This window comes from Prosopis cineraria, unplaced genomic scaffold, assembly GCF_029017545.1.
Source record: "Prosopis cineraria cultivar Desert tree isolate PC_DT_omini unplaced genomic scaffold, ASM2901754v1 PC10, whole genome shotgun sequence".
NCBI lineage: Eukaryota > Viridiplantae > Streptophyta > Magnoliopsida > Fabales > Fabaceae > Prosopis > Prosopis cineraria.
Window position 1 is genome coordinate 254,451 of NW_026555341.1, and position 23,685 is coordinate 278,135.

Genomic DNA, 23,685 nt, shown 5'->3' on the forward strand with positions numbered 1-23,685 from the left:
ATATAGTAAAATAAGACTAAAAATATCATTTTGGCATATTTTGACACATATGCCATAGCATAGGGGTTCACATATCGTTTCATGAAAGCATAGTGCTGTCATGGTTTCAGTAAATTTGTGGGAATCAGGATTGGAAATGGATTACATGTTTGATTCTATTTCTATCTTTCCAATTTAGTCTACCAAACATAGCCTCATATTTGAACACTTATTATTTTTAACAAGAAATTGATATGAAATATATATATATATATATATATATAATAAATATTTATCAAGCATGGTTGTAAAAATTAATAAATATTTAAATTATAAAAACTTAATTATTCTATTTTTAAATTAGATAATTAAATAAAAGCACAAAGACTAAAAATGTGAATTTCATTTCTCTAGAACACACCTTCATGATAATTATACAGTTGACATTCACAATGTAAGAGGGAATTATACTGAAGTTCTATACAAAAAAATTAATTATTATAAAATTCAAGTAGTTAATACAGTTTAATTTAATTGTTAATAAATTTTATAATAATTAATTTTTTTATGTGAAATCTATTTGTAATTCTTTCAGCATGTAAATCAAATCAATTCTGGCAAAAAAAAAAAAACAAATCAATTCATCCTCAACTCTTCAGGTTTGCACCCGACATGCCTACATTTTATTCTATTCTATAAAGAAATTGAATAAATGACGTTAACTTCATTGGAGTTGTGACTAAATTATTTTAAAAATTAGTTGCAAAATGATGTCAAAATTACTCTAGTAATTTTTTTCGATTATTGCCAAGACCAGTTGTTGAAAGGAATTTTCAAGCAAACATTTCATTAATGATATAAAATAAGTTACTTATACGCGCACACGTATGAATATATAATGGGAGAACCTTTGCTTTGTAAATAGTAGTGTGGAATACTAGTCAAATAAAATATGAAATGCCGAACTTACAAAACAATACATGAAATGCGTGATTGAGACGTCAAAAGCAGTGATTAAAAAATTGAAGAGAGTCAAAATTCAGACCGATCAGTCTGATCATTGATTGGTCTGAATTTTGACTCAGTTAACATATAAAAATTATTTTGAAATTGAGCGGAATTAACTTATTTTAAACTGACAATCAAATCATGAATCAAAATTAATTTGAGAACTAGATTCAGTTTTTCAAAAGTCAAAATGTTTAAAAAATATTTTTTTATTTTTTTAAGAAATGATTATTTTTTAATCATTTAATATTATATTGTATTATGCACCTTATTAAGTCATGATAAACTTAAAATATTTAATTTTATTTTTAAATTAAATAGTAATTTTATATTTATTTCTTATATCTAAATTATTATAAATACATATATAATTTTTTTAATTTAATTATTATATCATTAATTTGATCATTAATTCAACTTAATTGAACTATATGAACTATAAGTTATTGAAATTTTCGGTTCAGTATCTAATTTGATTTTAAAAATATTGGTCAAAAGATAACCTGGAACACCAAAAAATATTATGTTACAAAAAAAAAATATCATAAAGATTAGATGCGCATGCAATTAAAAGAACGTTATCACCATGTTAAGTAGCGTCGTTGCGGCAATGATACAAAAGTTTTAGAGGAGAAAAATAAAAAATGATGTCATTACTTTGGGTAAACAGGCGAATAGAGTAATTAGTTAGTTGGCGGAATCAGAAAAAATAGGATCCGGTTTCGAAGAATGAGCACTATAGTGCTCAGCGCCAATTAATACAGCTGTTGCAGTGTTAGTGGCCTTTTGAATTTTAATTGAATATAATAAATTATAAAAATAATTAATTAAGTAATAGATTTTAATCATAATTAATATGTTATAATACACTCTGTTTAGATATTTATTTTTTAAAATTAATTTTAAAAGAATTGAATATATTTAGATAATTTATTTAAAATCAATTTTAATTATATAAATTATTATAAAAGACATTGTATTTTAAAATTAAATTATTGATAAATTTATATTTAATATTATTAAAGTTGTTATATTTTATTTAAGAAGTAAATATATTATTAATTATATAAATTTTGGGCTTTTTTTATAATTTTTTAAGTCTTTTTTTATAATTTTCTCTACCATTTTTTGACTGTGCAGAAGCTCGAATTGCCATCTTTTGAAAAAAAAAATTGATTTAAAAAAATTGATTAAATGAAAATCATGATTTTGGGAATTTTTTTGGTTAATCAAATTTTTTATTAAAAAATTGATTATTTTGCTTAACCAAACAGGCACTTAATTTTTTTTAACTACAAAATTATTATTATAATAATAAATAAATATTATAAAATTATTATTTTAATATTTAAAAAAATAAATAAATATTAATTTATTAAAATTTGACCTGGACAGTTTAAATAAAAATTTTATTTTGAATAGTTAATAACTGTAAAAAAATATTTTATAAAACATTTCTATTTATAATTCTAATTTTTATAGTATAGTTCTAAACTATTCAAAATAAAATTTATATATGAATTGTTCAGGTTAAATTTTAATGAGTTAAAATTTATTTATTTATTAAATATTAAAATAATAATTTTATCATATTTATTTATTATTATAATTTTTTGGTTTAAAAAAAATTAACACTACAACCATAGTGTTAATTGGTGCCGAGCATCATGCTAAAACTGAACCCAAAAAAATAAGGTAAAAGCAAAGGAAGCATGATCATTGAGGCCCTGTTTGATTGGGGGGAAGGGATGGGAGGGAAAATTTTTGTCATGACCCTTGTGAGTGTGCTAGGCGTGTCAAAGTAGTGTATACTTAAAGTTGTGAGTTAAATTAGACGATCAAGTGGGTTCCTTAAGATCCTTTACCACATTTTCTTTAAATAGTCAAGTGTATGCGTGAAAAATAAAGAGACGCTGTGTGACAAGTAATGCTCAGTTGTATTGCTAATGAATCAATAAAATGTGGTATTTGTGGGGATAGAGAATCGGGAACATATGCAAGGTAGCCTAGGAAGTCAAGCTAGCATAGAAGAAGTGGTTCAGACTGGGCAAAGTTGGCTAATATAGGGTTAATATTGATGTTTTATACTGGGCAAGTCTTGTGTAAGTTTGGCAAAGTATCAAGAGTCCTTAAGTCATGTACTTGACTATTTATATAAAAATGATAATGGCTTGCTCCTTTTGATTTTGGGTTTGGCACCATCAAGAGCAATTAACTATCCGTGTCATTTTGTGACTGAGGGTGCAAAGTTATGAGAATGAACGCATCAAAATAATTGATAGTAAGGAAAGTGGGCAAGACTGTGTCGTTGATTATTTAAACACGACGTTCTAATTATTTTAAGGTCCTCTGAGCTAAGTCTCCTAATAAATTGAATTTGACCATTCTCCCCTCAAGCCAATTGAAATGATAAAAATATGCTTTACCAACTGAAATTTTAAAATTCATTGCCCCAGTTAAAAAAATAATCAATTTTAAATTTTAACTTTATCAATTATTCCTATTAAATACTACATATACTTCAATAAAAACTTATTTTCACTCCTTAATATGCTTTATAAATAGTGTTAAAGGGAGTACGTAGGATTCAACTATAACCAATAACCGATGAGTAATTGAATGAAAATGGAAGCAATGAAATTAGATTAAATAACAATTGGGTGAAGATCATGGAAGTTATCTTTTTTTTTTTTTGCGCCAAGGAGTTATCCTTAATTATATATAAATTATACATATATTGAATAGATGGCATATTAACTCAAGGGATGGCGAGGGTACTGTACCGTGTACAGCTGAAGGATTGCATTTCCAATTCGAAAATAATAGAGATTAATTCTTAAATGTTTGTAAATTACAAGGGTTAATTTTTACAAAAAACAGACCAGGTAAAAAAAAAAAACAAGAAAAACAAGAAACTCAACTGTACGGGATGGATTGAATAGAAAATCGAGATAAAGCATGTGGACTAAAAATTAATTTTCCCCAAAATAAAATATGGGGTGAGAAGTCAATAATGCAAAATAGTAATAATGTGCGGGATCCGGATCCTCTCAGCGTCTGAAATCCTCAGCATCTTTCAGGGGCCAAATTTGGTCCGTTCAACTGGTCAAAATTGGTTAATACACTCATAGCTCTTAAAAATATATGTAAATAATTTATTTTCAAACAGTAAAAAAATATATTTTGAAATATCATGTATGAATAGAAATAGGTTAGACTAAAGTTAGATTTTGAATAAACTTAGTCTATTTATATAAATAGATTTAATTATAAATTTAAGTATAATCATTTGTTAAATAGATAGACTAAAATTTAAACAAGACAAATTATATGTTTATATAAGTAAGGTTAGGCCTATTTAAAAAAAATTAATTACATTAAAATAAGTAAATAGGCTCATATAGACATATAGTTTATCCTATTTAAATTTTGATGTGATTTGTTTAGCAAAAAATTTATATTTAAATTTATAACTAGACCTATTTTTATAAATAGGCTAACTCTGTCTATTTAAAATTTAATTTAAACCTAACCTATTTAAATTCATATATAATATTTTAAAATATATTTTTTAATTATTTAAAAATAAATTATTCACATGTATTTTTAATAGTTAAGTGCTATGTGAATTAATCACACTTTGGCCACTTGAAAGGGCCAGATTTGGCCGCTTGAACGGGCCAGATTTGGCCGCTGAGAGACTCTGAGAATTTTGGACGCTGACAGGATCCGGTTCCACAATGTGCCACTGTGGCAGCGAATCGGAGAGATACGGGTCTCCCGTTCCCGTCTAGCAGTAGTTCGCACTGGAACGCCATCCTCCTTCCGGCTTTGAATTTCTCTGGGAACAGCGTTGAACCCTTAAGCACTGTAGAATACATGTCGCCGAAACCTGAGTCTGCTTCAAAGTCAAACCCCTACTTCAAACCCGGCTCCACCGTCGAGGTAAGCTCTGACGATGAAGGATTTCGCGGATCTTGGTTCGTTGGCACCATTATACGCCGCTGCACTTCCAAGAAAAACCAGAACAAATTCTTGGTGGAGTACAAGACCATCGTGGCCGACGAAAAGGGCTCCAAACCCCTGAGAGAGATGCTGGAGCTTCACCAACTTCGACCCCCTGCCCCAAGGGAGACTGACCGTGAATTCAAGTTCGGCGAGGAGGTCGATGCATACCACAATGATGGCTGGTGGGAAGGCTCCATAACCGAAGAATTGGGAAACGGCAGGTTCGCGGTGTACTTCAGGGCCTCAAAGGAGCAGATTGATTTCCGGAAGGAGGACCTTAGGCTTCATCGCGAGTGGGTCAATGGGAATTGGGTCCCTCCGTTGGAAGAGCCGTCGGAGGAAAAGGTTCGCCTGTCTACGCTCCAATTGCCTTTCATATTTTCTTTCCTTCTTCTCTCCCACCTTTTGGCATTGTCGTGTTTTCTTGTTCTTGCATCGATGCCTTTTCATTTAATCTTCAATCGTTCGGCCTTTGGCAAATCGCGGCGCCTGTTTACAGTACTATTTGCATGTGTTTTTCCTAGTCATTCCTGATTCCTCAAATAACTTTTTCATGTGGGCTGGGTTTATTTGTGGTTCGAGGCGGATTAATTTATAAGAAACTTCTGATCTGAAATTTTGTCGTCATTGTTTTCTACTGTTCGCGCCGAGTGTTGCTAGTATGTTATACCAATCTATCTTTGGATTGTGAGTAGAGGAATACTTTTTTTGAAGACTAACTATTTGTGGCACAGGGATAGAACTAGGGCTTGAACATGCATTTTTGTTGATGACATTAGTATCTTTGACATTGAGATAGTTGTCTTTACAATGATTGAATGGTCTCCCCACTTATGCCTGGTTATTCAATTATAATAATATTATTAGCTCTTAATCAAATTGCAGAAAATTTTACCAAACGATGTGAAGGCTGGTGAAGAAACAATGACGGACATGTTTTGCAAGGGGACACTAGTTGAGGTTAGCAGTGACGAGGAAGGTTTTGAAGGAGCTTGGTTTGCTGCTACTGTTGTTAAACCAAAGGGAAAAGATAAGTTTCTTGTTGAGTACCTGAACCTACGGACTGATGATGATTCGGAGTTTTTGAAAGAGGAAATTGATATCTTACATATTCGGCCTTATCCACCAGAACATATTTGTGGTCAGTTTAATTTTCTTCAGGAAGTTGATGCTTTGTACAATGACGGATGGTGGGTTGGAGTGATTTCTAAAGTGCTCGGCAACTCAAGGTATGTAGTATACTTCAGGAACACTAATGAAGAATTAGAGTTTCCGCACTCCGAGTTAAGGCTACATCAGGACTGGATCAGTGGAAAATGGGTCATTGCTTCGCAGGTATGGCTATACTGCACGGTAGTTATTTTATCTTGACATTATCTTTCCACTGTTATCATTCAAAGACTTGTTTGGAACCTGAAAATTTGCCAAGGACCATGCAGAGTATCCAAAAGCCTAAAAAATGAATACCATCTTTAGTTTTGTGTGCGGATAAAATCCACCCAAAAAAAAAAAAAAAAAATCTAAGTTCCCCCATCTTGCTAAAACTTGAATATTTATTTTGCCCATTTAAACTTTTTTCTCTGGGTAAGGGCGTTCTGTGATGTCTAATTTAGTGTTCTAGTCCCTGCATATACACTATACAAAAAAGACTTTTTAAACCGGTTAAAAAAGCTTTCTAAACCAGTTCTGAAATCGGTTTAGATATGGCAGTTTTGAAAGAACCGGTTTAAATATGGGCAGTTTAGAAAGTCACTTGCTAAACCCATTGTAACTACAATCAGCTTAGAAAGTGTCATCTAAGTTGCAACTGGTTTAAAAAACTTTCTAAACCAGTTGCAAACTACAATTAGTTTAGAAAATGACCTTTTTTTTTTCTTTATTTAAAATAGGGGCATCACCTCCAATCCAAAAGATGCTCCTATTTTCTTACCAAGAAATTCTAAGCACCTTGTAGTCTCAAAAATAGACCACACACGTACCATGTAACATGAATTCAATCATGTAAATCACTTTTAAATGAAAAATTACAAGTTTCCTATTAACATACAGTCCATGTAAACTTCATAAAATGTGAAGGCAATGAACCCAATTTATTAAAACATGACTCCAAGGTAATTTACAAATAAAACAGCTAACCAAATGATTTACAAATCCAATTATACCATGCTAAAAAAAAAAAATCGTGATTATTATAAAACTGTTGTCAGAAGAACAAATAATATAATTGCAGCTAGTTGCTGTGAATTATAACAAAGTTCTCCAGAAAAGTCAGTAACCAAAAGGAGTTAAATACTATTCTACTTCTAGCTAAAATTTTCTATGCGTGGTGTGTATGAATTTATCTACACTGAATTTTCTTTTGCTGAATGTGTATGAGGTACTTGTTGGTGCTGTAGTAGAGCTCCACTTTTCATATATGGGGTAAATTGGTAGGATCCAAGATAGGTAGAGAGAAATAAAAAAGATAAATCTTTATTAAAATATGAAATCAAAATTAACTTCATAAATTAATGAAGATGAAGGAAAATCTTAAATAGAAGATGAGCAAGAATCTTAGACTCATACAACTAATAAAGCCAAAAAAGAATCTCCACTGATAAAAATAATGATTTAATTCCAGATGCCCTCTACGTGATATGTGCCTCAATATTTATATATGGAAAATAACTAATAATTCTTAAAAATACTCCCATGAATCCATGACTCAGATAATGGAGCATAACTACCTAAATGAATAAGTAAATAAATATTAACTTAATCTCCAAGTGCCATAACCCACTACTACTAAACTTAAGGGCCATTTCAACAAAACAGACAATAACCTAAATAATATATTTAATAGAAAATATCTAAAATAACTTAAAACTAATGTTTATTTCTAATATTTCTCTAACTTCCGAAATTATCCCTTATCCCACCATAATCAGTATTCTATCAATACTCCCCCCCTAAAAATTTGCTTTGTCCTCAAGGCGAAATATATGCAGTAGCTTTCTTGTATATCTGGGGAAGGTTTAGATGGGAGTAATGGGTAAATAGTATCATCTCCAATTTGGGTTCTAAAGGGTTGAACAATAGGCTGCATTGAAACTTCACGGATGAAGTTATAGTTAGACCCACTATCCATCAAGTTCAGGACTTGGCAATCAAAGAAGCTCCCTTGAAGCTTCATTGCAAGTATTATGTTGCTACCTGGAGCTGCATTAAGAGAAATTTTAGCACTTTCAAGTTCAAGTTCTTCGATTTCAGCATCTTCAAGAGGTGGAACAACCAGTGCTGTTAAAGGCGAAAGGCGCACTTAAGGTGCAAAGCTGGTAAAACGCCTTAGGCGCAAGGCGCTATAAAGGCGCCCGCCTGAGTGAAGCAAGGCGCTACTATAGATAAAATGCATAATACATAGATTACAGACAACAAACCATAGATAAAGTGATAAATATAAATCTACTTCAATCATAAACTTCTACAAAACTACAACAAAATAAAATACTAGGAAAAACCAAAAAAGAGAATGAAAAATTAAAGGTTTGTTTTTTGAATAATTGTTCTGTGTGTTGTAGTGCTAAAAGCCTAAAATCAAACAAATCAAATAAGAAAAATAGAAAATAATATGATGTTTGAAACTTAGAAGTTAGAACCTGATTGTTAGAGTGCAAGATGTGCAAGACGTGCAAGACGTGATTCTTGGAGATATTGCTTACTTGCTCTAAGCCTCGAGACACACTAATGCCAATACCAAATAACAGTAATAGGTTTTCTTTCTATATCTTAAAAACTATACGTTGGGAGGGATTTTAAAGTCTTAAACTTTCCTAAAAATTTTCCTTCAGATAGCAAAATTTTCTCAATCATATTTAAAATTTAAATCAAAGATAATTTCTTATAATTAATTAAAATCTTTTTTTATATATAATATTTTTCATTATCTTTTATTTAAAATTCAAATCTTCCCTAATTTATTATATGTTATACGTTTCTCTCACAAGATAGGATAGGATTTGTTAAATCTTTTATAATTGTCTCAATCATATTTAAAATTTAAATCAAAAATAATTTCTTATAATTAATTAAAATCTTTTTCTATATATAATATTTTTCATTATCTTTTATTTAAAATTCAAATCTTCCCTAATTTATTATATGTTATACGTTTCTCTCACAAGATAGGATAGGATTTGTTAAATCTTTTATAATTGTTTACTATATTTTTTTACTATAATTGAGGAAAAAATGGTAGAAAATCGGTTGAGATGGTTTGGGCATGTACAAAGAAGACCAAGGGAGGCACCAGTGAGAAGAGTGGAACATATAACTTTGAGTCCGATTAAGAGAGGTAGAGGAAGGCCTAAGAGAACACTCTTGAAGTTGTTGAACGCGATCTCTTAATTAATAATATTCCTAAAAGTTTGATAAATGATAGAGCACAATGGCGTCTTGCAATCCATGTAGCCGACCCCACCTAGTGGGATAAAGGCTTGTTGTTGTTGTTGTTGTTGTTGTTGTTTTGATTATTTGAATAATCGATTTAAAAAGTCTTTTATTTAAGCAATGTTAATTACAAAACTGCCACTACCCCTATTTTTGAACTACATTTGCAATAACCGATTTAGAAGTCCTGCATTAGAAGTGCTTTTTTCTACTAGTGATATGAGGTTTTTTTCAGCTTGTGGATATTTTACCAACTAAAGTTGTCAAAGTGGGCTAGGCAAGCCCACATTGACCATTAGCTTGTGTAACCCACCCATTTTAAATGGGTCAAAAACTTGAAGTCGGTTCATTCAATAGATTAAACATACTAATAAATGTTAGTTTAGTTGATAATTTAATTCATAACTAGTAAGAGTGTACGCATAAGTTTTGCATGAGTTAAGTCCCACCTTTTTTTTTTCAATGAAAATTGAAATTCGTAAAAAGTTAGCAAACAGGATAGTACAAGGAACTTAATACAAGACCAAAGAGGGTAGACTCAATCATCATACTCCTCCTAATGTAATATTAGGTGGGGGATGATCAAAGAAACAAAAAAAAACTCTCCATAAAATATACTTCAATAGCAAGGAAATGGGCATGACTAATGACGTCCTTAAAAACAAAATTAATAGAAACAGATCAATCTCTATAAGTGAAATTACAAGTGTTTTGAATGATATTCTTGTAAGGGTGTCCTCGTGATAGCCTCTCGTTTAAAGTTTGATTGCTTCCACACTATCCGAGTAGACTTGAACATTCTTGAACCCCTTAATCCAACAGAGGCTAAGGCCTTTTGAAATTGCTAGGACTTGAGCAATGGTGGATGGATAATTCCCAAGCTTAGAATTAAAGCCCATCACCCAATCCCCTTTGTCATTTGAGATGCAACCGCTACAAGTTGCTAATCCATTTAGACAAGATCTATCGACGTCTAGTCTATAGCTTCTTGCGAGGGTATGTGCCAATAATCTGTACAGCTAGATAGAGATCGACCTACTTTGAGTTTTCTTAGCCATTTAGAATCAGTCAAGGCTTTCAAAAGGCATTTGTTGGGGTCAGGTTGAATAACGTGGCTCTGTTCATCAAGAACATTTTTATAGCGTGTAACCTAAAGGTTGGGACATGTAAGTGAAAGCTATTGGCCATGGAAGATGCAAATTGGAGTAAGAACCTGTTGAGTTTATAGAGTTTCGTCTGATCCATTCTAAGCAATCAAAGCACATAAATTGTGTCCAGAGCTTAGATTTCACAAGTTGCTTCCACATCTCTTGAGCAATTCTACAGTCATGTACGATATGCATGGCAATTTCCTCTTCACCACATTCCTACCTTTGATGTGAGCATTTTGTTGGTGAATAATATCCATATGTCTGTAAATTGTTTTTTTTCTTTTTTCTTTTTCATTTTTTGAACCATGTGGTCTAATTAGTTCTTGAGACCTGATCCACTTAAAGAAGGAAGAGGAATACTAAAAATTAAAACAAATAAAAAAGAAGAAATGAATAGCATCTATTGCCATAAGAAGTATCCTTTAAAATCCAGCTCCCAACACCAAACACTGAAACAACTCTTTCAATATTTAACAATCAAACAAAATAACTACTCCCTTTGTTTCAAAATAATTAGAGTTTTGGTTTTATTTCAAAAGAATTGTTGCTTTGGTATTCCTATGCAAGTATTAATTTTTTTTAAAAAAATTTATCCCTCATTAGCTTATGATTTTATGAGGAAAGAGATAGGTAGGGGATGATTAGAATTAATATCAGTATATTTTAGCCAAATATAGTTATATTTTGTAGCAGTTTTGGCTATTTGTAGCCCTTTTAATCTGTATGCATAACCTTAAACATTAAATATCTCGAAACGGAGGAAGTACTTAACCAGCTCAAGTTCCATCGAACAACTAAAACAAAGTTAAGTAATAAAATTATTAAAATTTCTACTTCAAGAATACTTCTTCTAGTCCTATTTGTAGGACACTTTCTAGAAGTAATTTTTAGTATAAAATGTAGGATATATTGTAATAAGTGCACTACTTTTTTTAATTTTACCCACTCTTAATTAACATGAAAATATTTAATGTAATTGTTTCATTATTTAAAGTTAAGGGTAAAAATAAAATTATATATCATTTTTTATGATATAAAAAAAAGATTAGCTTTTCTTAAAATTCATGAAATGATTGAAAGTATCTTATAATAAAGATCGGAAGGAGTACTTGGATCTAGACTCTAGTGTTGAAGGGCTAGTTTTTATGGCTAGAGTTGAAATGTGATCCCAGTTCTTGAAAAATATTCAAATTAGTGAAAAAATGGGCTAGTCATGTGGATTAGTCCGTTTGACCTGTGGTTAATGGACTGGGTCGAGGTGATCTGGGAATTATATTGGTCCGTAAAATCGAAATCCAATCCACCAAGATAGCCGAGTTAAATGGACTAGTTACGGGGGTTCCATCTCTATTGATTGCTCTAGTTGTCAGTTTGGTTTTCATGGTTTTGTGGATCTTGTGTTTTCTGCTGTGCGGTAGGATGAGTCAGAAGGTTGATATTTTTGAAATTCACAAAATTCACATCATCTTTAGATTTTGAGGGAAAGATATTTTATGATATATTGGGATCATTGAAAATGGTTTTGGCAAACGAATGAAACCTAGTTGCTGCGTGGTTCATAAAAATTTGTTAGCATATGGAGACTGGCACATGAGTTCAAACTTCAAATATTTTGTTGTTTTCTGTTTTTCTTTTTCCCTTTTGTCAGAGGACGATGATCATATGCAACAATAGGAAAATGGTCAAAATTGATATGCATATTTTGAACTCACTTCTTGTTTAATTTTAGTTAAAGATATCGATCATGCAATGCTTTGGCTGAAACTTTTCAGGCATTGAAGTTGTAGGCACTGTAGAAAGGAGAGCTGTGGAAAGAAGCTAAGCGTTAAGGTTTGGTGATTAGACAAGTTCCCGCTAACTGCAGTGATGAGGATAAAGTTTCACTTGCACATATTTCTAGTGTAGAATCTCAAGACACAGAAAACTTGTTGCTTTGGTTCCGGCCTGTCATGTTCATAGGAATGACAATTAAAAATTGTGCAGAAAATGCCTTTGTGTAAATCATATATATTATAAGATTAAGAGTTATTTTTACTCCTCAATTTTACTTAAAAAAGTTATTAGGGATTCTAAATTTAATTATGAGTTAATTTTGTCTTTCAATTTTAAAGACTCCCACACTTATTACCATGTCTTTTCTTTTACAATTAGTTCACTGTTCATGAGCCCATGTAGCTTTGTCTCTATTATAATTTATTTGAGTTGAGGGTGTCAACGGGCTCTTTGAATAAAAATTAAAAGGCAAGTATGACCTTTAATCGAATAAAAGTATTAAAAAAGTGATACCCATTAATGAGCATAAAGTATTTTTAATATTGAGGTTATGAAGGAGATACTTTTTAACGTTGAAAGATAAAATTAATCTACAATTGAGTTTATGATTTTTAATAGTCCTTTGGGTAAAGTTAAAGGATAAAAATGACTTTTAATTTTATGTTATATTTGATAGCATTTGGATTTTTAGATTTGGATTTGAATTTAAATTTTTTTATACCAACTAAATAAAATATTTTAAATACATAAATTTTGTTTAAGGAAATGTAAAATGAAGAGAGTAAGGGACTGAGAGTGTTAAGTTTATTTTATTTGATTTTATTTTATTTAATATTAATTTGAATTTAATATAAAATTAATTTAATATAATTTAATAAATATCAATGTAAAATATTAAATTTTTATTATTTTTTTCTGTATTTTTTATAATTATTATGATTGTGTATTTATAAAAGATCAATTTTTTTTTACCAAAATTTGTATTTTATTGTTAGTAAATATTCAATATATTTATATATGATATAAAATTTGCAAAATAATAATTATCTTATTACTTCATCTTTTTATATATTTTGAATCATTATCTTCACTACTCCTGTATATTACGAGTGATAACATGTTTTTACCTGTTTAACTTTATTTATTTATTTAGTTTTTTAAGTTAACTTCTCTTTTCTCTTGTAATTTAATATAGTAAAAGATTAAATTGTCTTGATCAAATCAGTTATATGTACGCCTACACGTGCTCCTCTCTCTTACTTTATACAAACCATGTATATTTCCATTTATGTTTTAATATAGTTGGAGTTCTTTGCGATCAAAATAGAAAAGATGATAAAAGTTGCACCTCATTCTTGGGAATACTGTAAAAAATAATAGGAATAGAGGAGGTTTGGGTATCAAGGATTTTCGGACCCAAAATATAACCTTTTTAATGAAACTGTGTTGGGGTATTCTCGCCAATCCTAATGCTCTCTAGGTTAACGTTCAAGAGCCAGGTATCATTGTGGTGAAGGAGCAACACCAACAAGAAAAAGCAGCCTCTCATATTCAGAAGAGCATAGATTTGAGCATTGTCAGTTTCAATTAAAGTTAGTTCTCTCAAAAACATTGTATGCGTCGACATGAACTTAAGCAGCCATATTTTTTATACATAAACTATTTAAGACTCAACTTCCCATAAATTTTGATAATGGAGCCAAGTAACTCCTATATTCAATTAATCATATAAAAAAAAAAAAAGGTACGTTTTGTATCATAGGTGCATCATAGATTTAGAAGTAAAAATAAAGGGGAGGAATCGAGAAACTTACATATGTCGGGGGAACATGCATAAATGATGAATTTGAAGCCGGAACACGTTGCTGCATGCTGTCTTTCGTGGAAGCACAAAAGGATGGGTCAGATTTCTAGTTTATAACAATAAACAGCGGAAATATGGGACTCCTCCAATCCCCCCCCCCCTTCCCACCGCTCCAATGGTGCATGTCAGCAAAACCTGCATTTCCCAAACACGCTCCCTCCTTCTTCTCTCTCCTTTCGCTCCTTCCCTCTCCCCTCCTCTCTTCATTTCCTTATACTGCAACATTTTCATGCCTTTGCCTCTCCTATTCTTGCTTCCAGGCTTAGCCTCACTATGAGGTTTCATGATTTCATCCTTGCTTCAACTGAAAGATACACCCGCATTCCCATCCCGTGTTTGTCCGTATAATCATTTGAGCCGTCCTGCAAATCGCCTCTCTCTCGCTGTCTTTGTTGCTTCACCATTTTCTTCTCCGAAAACCTCTTGGAATTCGGCCAACGATAAGTTCTGTAGCTTCTTCCAGGCGAAAAGAATGGCTCGCGGAACTGATTCTTCACCTTCGACAACAACGTTGATCGGCGGCTGCTGCAATGCTAATAATGTGTCGGCCATAGAAGAACGAAACGATGATACAGTGGGAAATTCGAATCAACTGTGCAGGAAACCTCCAAAAGACCAGTCGGCTTTGCGCTACTGCGGTAGCTCTACCCGGGCAGTTAAATCGGTCAGTATAACAGAAAATCCCCCTCTCTTTTTTTCCCCTTTGTTAACGGTTGCTGTGGAATATGGATCAAACTTAATCATTGTTTAAGATCAATGGGCATAGAAAGGTTCAGCCTAACGTATTGCACCCATGTAAATGAACTCTAACGGAAAGTCTTTTCCTAGTTCTTGTTGTTATGAAGCAAATAGTCATTGCAGTGAATGGATGATTAAAAAAACTTGTGTGTTCCTTGGAAACTATTACTATGATGTTCCGCTGTTGTAATTTTAGGGGTATCGACGGTGGTCAGTGGCCAATATCTCTCTGTTTTGATTTGTGAGCTTCGTACTAGAGTGATTAATGTTTGTCAAGTGCATGGATGGAGAGGTGCCTCTTTAGTTGCGCAAAAAGATGACCTTTTTACTCACTGTTTTGTAGTTAACTTCAAAGTAATTATTTGTACCCTACATGTTTTTCTTTGCAGGAATTAGATTTTGGGATTATTGGGTCCAAATTACACCAAATAGAAAAATCAGTATTTTCTCCTATATTTCGATCTGGAAGTTGTTCTGAGAGGGGCCCAAAGCAGTACATGGAGGATGAGTGCATGTGTGTTGATAATCTACATGAAAATGTACTCCATCCAATAACTAACGTCCCGTGTCCGGGGGCATTTTACGGGGTATGTAACTTCATGTTAAATTGGATCAACTCAACCTTATATTTACTGAATTAAAGACATAATTATGTCAACTAATGATAATTATTACAAGGCCAAGTATAATGAGATTGTTTGATCACTATACAATACTATGGGAGACCAATACTTGAATTCTATTTTGTAGAAACTACTTCATGGACTAAATGCATTAGTCAATTTTGACCATGAGATAGTCAGTTGCACCATGTAGATGCTCTCAGAGGTTATCTACCGGTAAGATATATATAGGTATTCGATGGACATGGTGGTGTTGATGCAGCATCATTTATAAGAGTTCATCATGGAAGATTTTTAATTTCCCAACTGCCATAAAAAAGGCTGTAAAAAGTGCTTTTTCAAAGGCTGATCATGCATTTGCTGATGCTAGTGCCCTTGACAAATCATCCGGTACCACTTTTTACAGCCTTCATGCTGGGGAGGTAAGGACTATATTATTAATAATCTTGGCCTACCTATCACTGCAACTTGCATGGGGTTCTTACGTTCATCAACGATACTAGTAAATGAGCTTCAATAAAGGTTTAACACACTTCCTATTTGTCACAGTCATTATTGATTTTGTGATTTTGCAGGATCTTGCTAATTGCCAATGCTGGGGATTCTCCTGCTGTATTGGGCAAACGGGGCAAAGCCATTGAGCTTTCTAAAGACCATAAACCAAACTGCACTTCTGAAAGACTAAGAATAGAGAAACTGGGTGGTGTCATCTATGATAGGTACCTCAATGACCAACTGTCGGTAGCACGTGTTCTTGGAGACTGGCACATCAAGGGTTCTAAAGGTTCTGAAAGTCCCTTGAGCTCTGAGCCTGAGCTGGAGGAAATTGTCCTGACAGAAGAAGATGAGTTCTTGATAATGGGTTGTGATGGCATATGGGATGTGATGAGCAGCCAGTGCGCTGTGACAATGGCGAGGAAGGACTTATGCAACATAATGATCCCTCAAAGTGTGCAAAAGGCCTTGTGACTGAGGCACTCCAACGCAACTCATGTGACAATCTAACCGTTGTGGTTGTATGTTTTGCCAAAGATCCTCCTCCTCAAATTCAAATTCCCAGGAATCATAAGAGGGGGGAGTATGTCAGCTGAAGGTTTAGATCTTCTGAAGGGCGTTTTAAGTTGTTAGTGACTTTATAGTTTGTACAGATTGAGTTAGGAATTTATATACATTGTTGGAAGATTCTTTTGGCTAACCACTATATACCTTCTGCCTTTGAAGATTGCTGCTTGTGATTGCTCTAAAGTCAAACAGAATGAAACTCTACTTCTGTAAAAAATTGAACTTAGTGCAGCTGGTGTCTTCAATCAGAGAATTCGTATTTGGTTATTTCAACCAGAGGCATTGATGGATTGCCTTAATCGTGTTAACATTCAATTAAACTAAAATTAACTTAATATAATATAGGCCAATCCTAAATCATTCTTTTTAAAGAACAATTTAGGGGTTATGTTCAATTTTCTAGATATTAAAATATTAATGTAAAAAGATTTAAAACTAAATGCTAGATTTCTACACTAAAATGCAAATGAGAAATGAAATTTATGCAACTAAAACTACCTAAATGGATGTTGATTTTTATGTCACCTAAATGCTATTATGCAATGCATAAGTTCTAAATTATGATCGGGGGGTTGTGACAAGAAAAATGAAATATAAATTAAAGAAATTACTTAAACGACAAAAAAGATTAGTTAATTAAAAATTAAAAAAATTTGGTTCAATTCCAGTAAAGGGAACAACTTAGGACATCATATGGAGTTAATTTTCCTAACCCAATTCAATTAGTTAGATCAAAGGAAAATGATAGGAGAGTGGAATTAATAAATTCAATTACCTAATTAAAACAAAGGGAACTCATAAGCACAAAGTCTAATACTTAATCTATTAGAAAACTCATAGTGAATCAAATGTTATGACTATGAGTTCAGCAAATTAAATCTATTAAAACCAATGAAAATCCAAAATAATTCTAGAAAATATGTTTAAATTATCTAATTGAATAATTAAATAAATTATCAACTTAATTGAACAATCAAAAGGTAAAAGGAACAATCCAAATTTTCAATAAACACCACAATGGCAATTAAATCAATAATGAGAACTCAATCATTAATTTAATTGGCAAAGTAAGAGTATATAAACATAAATTTTAAAAATTCATTAAACATAAAATCAATCTAAATATCAATCCAATCCAAAATTTAAAATATTTAAAACCTAGAACTAGATTGTACTCAAGCATTATAACTTAAAATTATTTAAAATTAAATAATCCTAAAATATTATGTTTTGTTTTGTTTTTATTATATTTTTAATTATTTATATTAAATTTTAACATTTTGAATTTTATTATTCATATATTTTTTATAATTTAAAATTTTAATAATAATTTAATAAAAAATTAAATCTAAACCATTTAAGTCATGATCTAATGGTTAAAAAAGGAAGGAAAAAAAAAAAGGAAAGAGGATGAGAAAAGAATAGGAAATAATCCTTGCCTAGACAATGGATGATGTCAAAGAAGCTAGAGAAAGAGAGACACTGGAGATGATAATGATGTATGCCCCAAAAGTAAAAAAATCGAGAGAGCTCCTCCCAATTTTAGTGGTTGCACTGTGTATATTGGTGAGAGGAAGAAAGGGTAAAGAATTTAAAAAAGATTTCAATCATTAAATTTAAAAAGAGTTAATAAAAAAGAAAAAAAAAAGTATAAAAGTTTTTTAATTTTTTTTAGTTATAAATGCTCATTGTACCCTTACTGATATTTGATAATTCTTTTCTTATCTCTCAAAGTCTTGACCATTGAACATCTCATGAAGCTCAAAAGTTAATCTTTACCATTGAATTTTTTTAATTTTGCTTCAATAACCTGAAAAATTAACATAAACTTATTATTGTAGATTATGTTTAAATTAAATCCCATGTCTTATAAAATATTCCAAATTAATTTTTTTTCATCAATTATAATGTTTTTACAAAATGGTCAAATAATGTATGATAGTTAAAATTAATCTCAATTAAAAATTAAAAAAATTAAACCACGTTAAAAATAGAAAAATAAAATATTTACACTTTAAGTCCAAAATTTCTATAATTAATTCAAGAATATCAAAATTAACTAATAATTTAAATAATATCTAATAAACTCAAATTAGCTTAAAATTATTATTAAAATGCATGAAAAATGTGAAAATAAAATATATAAAATCTATAATTAATCAGGTATCAACGGGTTTTAGATCAAGAGGCCAAACTTGCGAAATGGCTCTTGTTGTGCATAAGTCTGGTCCCGCATGTTTCCTCATTTAGCGTGCCAAGATGCGACTTAAACACTAGCACAAAAATGACTCCTACTGACAGTGAAAAATAATGGAGTGAATTCATGCATTTGAATTTATCTCCATTTATGTATTTCATTCTATGAGCCATTGTAAATTTGAAAGCAATACGATGAGCAATTTTCTGTCATTATCTTCTTTTTTTTGAGTTTAAAATTATAGAGTTGTAATTTAAATAGTATCAACATCCTATTTAGTGTCTGTAGCTACCCGAACTCACGTTTGATTTCTCAAAAGCCACCTATGAGTTGCCTTTTTATTTATTTATTTATTTTTGAAGTAAAAAGAGGCAAGCTTAAAGCTCGGGGCATATCACTGTTGGAAAACCATTTATTATGATAATAAATTTACAGTATACTATGCTAACAATCACAGAAATTCCAGTCGTACAAAGCATTTTGATATCAAACTTATGTTTGTGAAAGAGAAAATTGCTGAGTCTCAAACCCGTGTAGTACACATTTCTGGCACGCAGATGCTTGCAGATCCGCTGACTAAGGGCTTACCTATAGAAATTTTTCAAAATCATGTAACTTATATGGGTATTGTGAATTCCTTTGATGCCTTAGTTTAGTGGGAGTTTGAGAACCTTTTATGTTGCAATTTCTTTTTAGGCGTTGTTTTTCTTCTGTGAGTTATGTTTAGTTCAGTTAGATGCATCTATATCATTTGTATCCCTATAGGATTCAATGATTCTGTTGTGGTACGCTATGCATGTCACTTGTTTTCCCATAGGAATCAGTGATTTATGTTGTTATCTTACTGAGCTGTGTTTGAAATAAAATTTCATGTTTTACTCAGATTATGAGATATCATAATCACTTGTTTCCCTATAGGATTCAGTGATTTTGTGGAGTTTTATTTTTTGAATTTTGTTTGTGGCTTGTTTATATAACTTGTTTAATTAATGCAATCCAAGTGGGAGATTGTTGGAATATTATTTATGAATTAGCATTAATTAATAAGCCCAATAAATTGGTTCTTATGATCTTGTGTGGACCGTGATAGGTGGACCACACAAGTGAGCCCAATGGGCAGAGGCCCAACCCATAACCCAATAGCCGTCAGTTATTTCCTATATCTTAACTGACTGAGTCAGAGATAATAGATAATATAATTATTTAATTATTTAATAAGGCGGTTATCGATCTGATCTATATAAGATGATTAATCGGTAACTGCAAACACACGACTCATTTCTTCTACTTTCATTATCTCTGAACTCTCTGAAAGCTCTGGGGACTTGTGGGTTGTGTACTTGTCTATACTTGAGGTAATCGAGATCTCTCTAATACTCATGGATTCTTCAGGTGCATATGAATTACTTTATTCTATCATATTATTATTATACATATGAATTGAGATATTAGATACAACAATCACATCAAGCCATAAATTAAAAGACAGTGACATAAAAGCAGTTAATACCGATGAGCACAATTTGCCTGCAGTAATTCTCTGCACTGATCCGGAATAGCGGGAATCATCTGCACATTGTCACATTTTCGCCAACTCCAGTCGCATTCCTAGCCAGATAATCTGGTGCTCTCTCTATGAGCATGATGGATGCTAAGCTCCTATTCTGCAAAAATTATGCTCCTTATATCTTCCAAAATGTTTCTAAACCTGTGATCATCATCTCTCATTAGCAAATTAATTGCTTCAAGGGAATTAGAAAATAATTTCACTTTTATGAGACCTATTTGCTGGCAAACTTCCAATCCAGTTTTGATAGCAAGCAATTCAGCCGTCACCACGTTCATGAGCCCAACTTCTCTTTGAAAGCCAAAGACTCAGTCACCTCGTGAATTTATAATCACACCTCCACAAGTAGCTTGCTAGTTTTTTTGAACTGAAGCATCAACATCTATGCGGACAAACTCAAGTGGTGGTGGAATCTAGAACACCTGGGAATCTATAGCATCATGGAAGATTCTATTTTTAAATGTACCATTAATATTCTCTTTTATAATCTGGGTGAAACATGCATGAGCAACTTCCTTAGTTGATAATGGAATTTCTCCAAATATTCTCTGAAATCTCATTTTCCAAAAGGTCCGTCATACTCTACCAAAGGTTTTCACCCATGGTCAGTGTTTGACCTTACTAGTACCTAAATTATGAGTTGAGTTCCAAGATAGCCATTCCTGCGAAAAAACTGTTGCAATATGTTAGGTTTAATAGAAAATCTTCGGGTGTCATAATCTCTAAGACACTCTGGAAGTATGTGTATAATATTTTCTTTCCTATTACACTTAAAAGAATAGTGAGAATTATTGGTAAAACCTCTCTTGACTCTTAGAGAATTAGTTGGAAGTCTCTCATAAGACACTTGCTAGAAGAACATCTTGACTTTCTTAGAAACCAGCCATCTCCAAAAAGAAGTCCACTTGGATTAGATCAGGTATTACCTAATCTCATAATGAAATCATAAGCAGATTTAATAGAGAAAGTTCAATCTATGGATCCAGTCCAACTATATTCAATAGCTCTATTAGCATTAGAAGCATTTATTTTACACAAAGAGTTAATTATCGCTTGAAAAAGATACTCTCGTCGGCTCAAAATATCCCATTTATATATCTTCATCAATAATAGAGTCCTTAACCAAGCCTCTCTAGTTACCAACCCTCCCACAGTTAGTGACATATGCAATAAGGGGTTGTTTCAAGTTAGACCACCAATCCCACCATAATTTAGTGTCTCTTCCCCCCACAATTTTCCTCTTAATGCCTTTAAGAAGGTCATCCTAGACTTTCACAATTCCTGTCTAGGTATAAAAGGCTCAATTCTTCTTGGTAATATTAAGATCACCCCTACAGTCACATTTATATTTCGCTTTTAAGCATTGTACCCAAAGGCAATCAGACTTACAAAGTATCCCCCAGCATGATTTGAACATAAAAGCCTTATTTTGCGTGTGGAGGTCTTTGAATCCTAAGCCCCCTCTTTTTTTCTCTTGATTAATATCATTCCAACCTATGAGATGAAGCTTTTAAATTATCTTTAAATTGATTCCAAAAGAAATTCTTGCTCAACTTTTCCACCTTATTTAAAACCCTTTAAGAATGAGCATGGTTTGCATAGAATAGCTAGGAATGGAAGATATAACATATTTAATAAGCAACCCATGTCTAACTACACTTAGGAACCTACCTTCCCAAGTAAAGAGCTTCTTCTTAACCTTTTGAATAATAGGCTCAAAAGTAATTTTAGCAGCTTTATAATGAAGAAGGGGAATACCCAAATGCTTACCTAAATGTTCAGTGAGACTTACCCTAACTTGCTAACTTGATTCCATTGCATGACCAAGGTGCAAATTAGCTAAACAACATAGCTTAGATTTGAATAAATTCACTTTATGCCTTGAAGCTTCATAAAACATCATCATGACTTTCTTAATAGTGATCATCTGTTCCCTTCTAGCTTCTGTGAAAAAAAGAAAGTCATCAGCAAAAAAAAAGATGAGATATAAAAGGGCTATTACTAGAGAATTTGAAAGATTTCCATCGCTTCATTGGCATTCCTTCTTAATTAAGTGACGTGGCCTTTCCATGAAAAGAATAAAGAGGTATAGGCTTAAGGGATTGCCTTTCTAAGGCCACTAGATGGTTAGAATTAAGGGATCTCTTTACCATTCCAAAAAACCCTCACGATACTTGTTGAGACGCATGTCATAATAAGCTCCATTAAGGAATTTTCCAAACTTTAACTACTAAAGAGTATCAAGTTAGAAAGACTAATCAAGCCAATCATAAGCTTTTTCTATGTCCATTATTAAGGCTATATACCCTTTCTTCCTTCTCTTATTCCTTATAAAGTGGATAATTTCTTGAGCTATCATGATATCATCACAACTTTATCTTCCTTCAATAAAGCCACATTGTTGGGGATTGATCAGAGATTTCATGATCTGTCTCACCCTTGTTGCTAGAATTTTAGTGACAATTTTGAAGCTTACATTGCAGAGAGAGATGGGACGTAATTCCTTAAGAGAAGATGCATTATCAACTTTAGGAATGAGTACTAAATTGGTTTGGTTTACCTCTTTAACCTTATTAGGATTATAAAAGAAACTCTTAATCATCGTACAAACCTTCTTAATAATAATATGCTACTATTTTTGAAAAAAGTGGGCTTGAATGCCATCTAGACTTGAAGCCTTAAAAGCACCTATAGCACAAGCAACATTTTTAATTTCAACATCAGTCACATCCCTCTAGATCCATCTTAGGTCAAATTCAATGATATCTAAAAGAAGAGCAAGAACAGCACTATTTATTGAAACAGACATAGCCTTAGTAGATAAATCCTTAAAGAAAGATCTTGCCATAAATTTAAGGTTCTGAGGGTCAGTAACCTACTCCTTATTTCCATCCTTAAGGACAATGATTTGGTTTCTATTTTATCTAATCTTAATAGACATATGAAAGTATCTCGTGTTTTTATCTCCCTATTGTAACCAATTTACCCCAAATTTTTGGAGCCAGATCAATTCTTCTTGCTTACAAAGTTTATGATATTCCTCCTAAAGTTGTTTTTCAATTTTATGGAGGCTATTTTTGTTATTCTACATTGAGCTTTGTTAATCCTTTCAAGTCTCTTCATGATCTCTCTTCTTTTCTTAAGAATGTTACCAATTTTGTATTTACTCCATGTTTTGGCTCGATTGGACAAATTTTGCAATGCTTTCAACCAATCATAGTTATGCCAAGCATCAGTCACTAACTCAATGATGTCATTTTCAAGAAGCCAATTTGAATTGTAAATGAATC

General features: G+C 31.9%; 1 protein-coding gene and 1 pseudogene across 2 annotated transcripts; both read left to right on the forward strand.

The window, feature by feature from the left end:
- Nucleotides 1-4,662: 4,662 nt before the first annotated feature.
- On the forward strand, nt 4,663-12,681 carry LOC129322377 (protein AGENET DOMAIN (AGD)-CONTAINING P1). Of its 2 annotated transcripts, none has more exons than XM_054968705.1 (3): nt 4,663-5,340; nt 5,881-6,330; nt 12,353-12,681. In XM_054968705.1, exons 1-3 carry the CDS (start codon nt 4,867-4,869, stop codon nt 12,356-12,358), a joined length of 930 nt encoding a protein of 309 aa, XP_054824680.1. In that variant the 5' UTR covers nt 4,663-4,866; the 3' UTR covers nt 12,359-12,681. The 2 variants fall into 2 exon arrangements, with proteins under 2 accessions (XP_054824680.1, XP_054824679.1); XM_054968704.1 differs by having other exon boundaries at nt 4,665-5,340; nt 12,344-12,681.
- Nucleotides 12,682-13,469: 788 nt separating this feature from the next.
- On the forward strand, nt 13,470-16,817 carry LOC129284660 (probable protein phosphatase 2C 47; annotated as a pseudogene).
- The last annotated feature ends 6,868 nt before the right edge of the window (nt 16,818-23,685 follow it).

Bases quoted from the DNA above. Each gene is read 5' to 3' on its own strand.
- LOC129322377 (XM_054968704.1), top strand. From the start codon at position 4,867: ATGTCGCCGAAACCTGAGTCTGCTTCAAAGTCAAACCCCTACTTCAAA. The intron at 5,341-5,880 runs GTTCGCCTGTCT...ATCAAATTGCAG, and splicing joins AAGAGCCGTCGGAGGAAAAG to AAAATTTTACCAAACGATGT.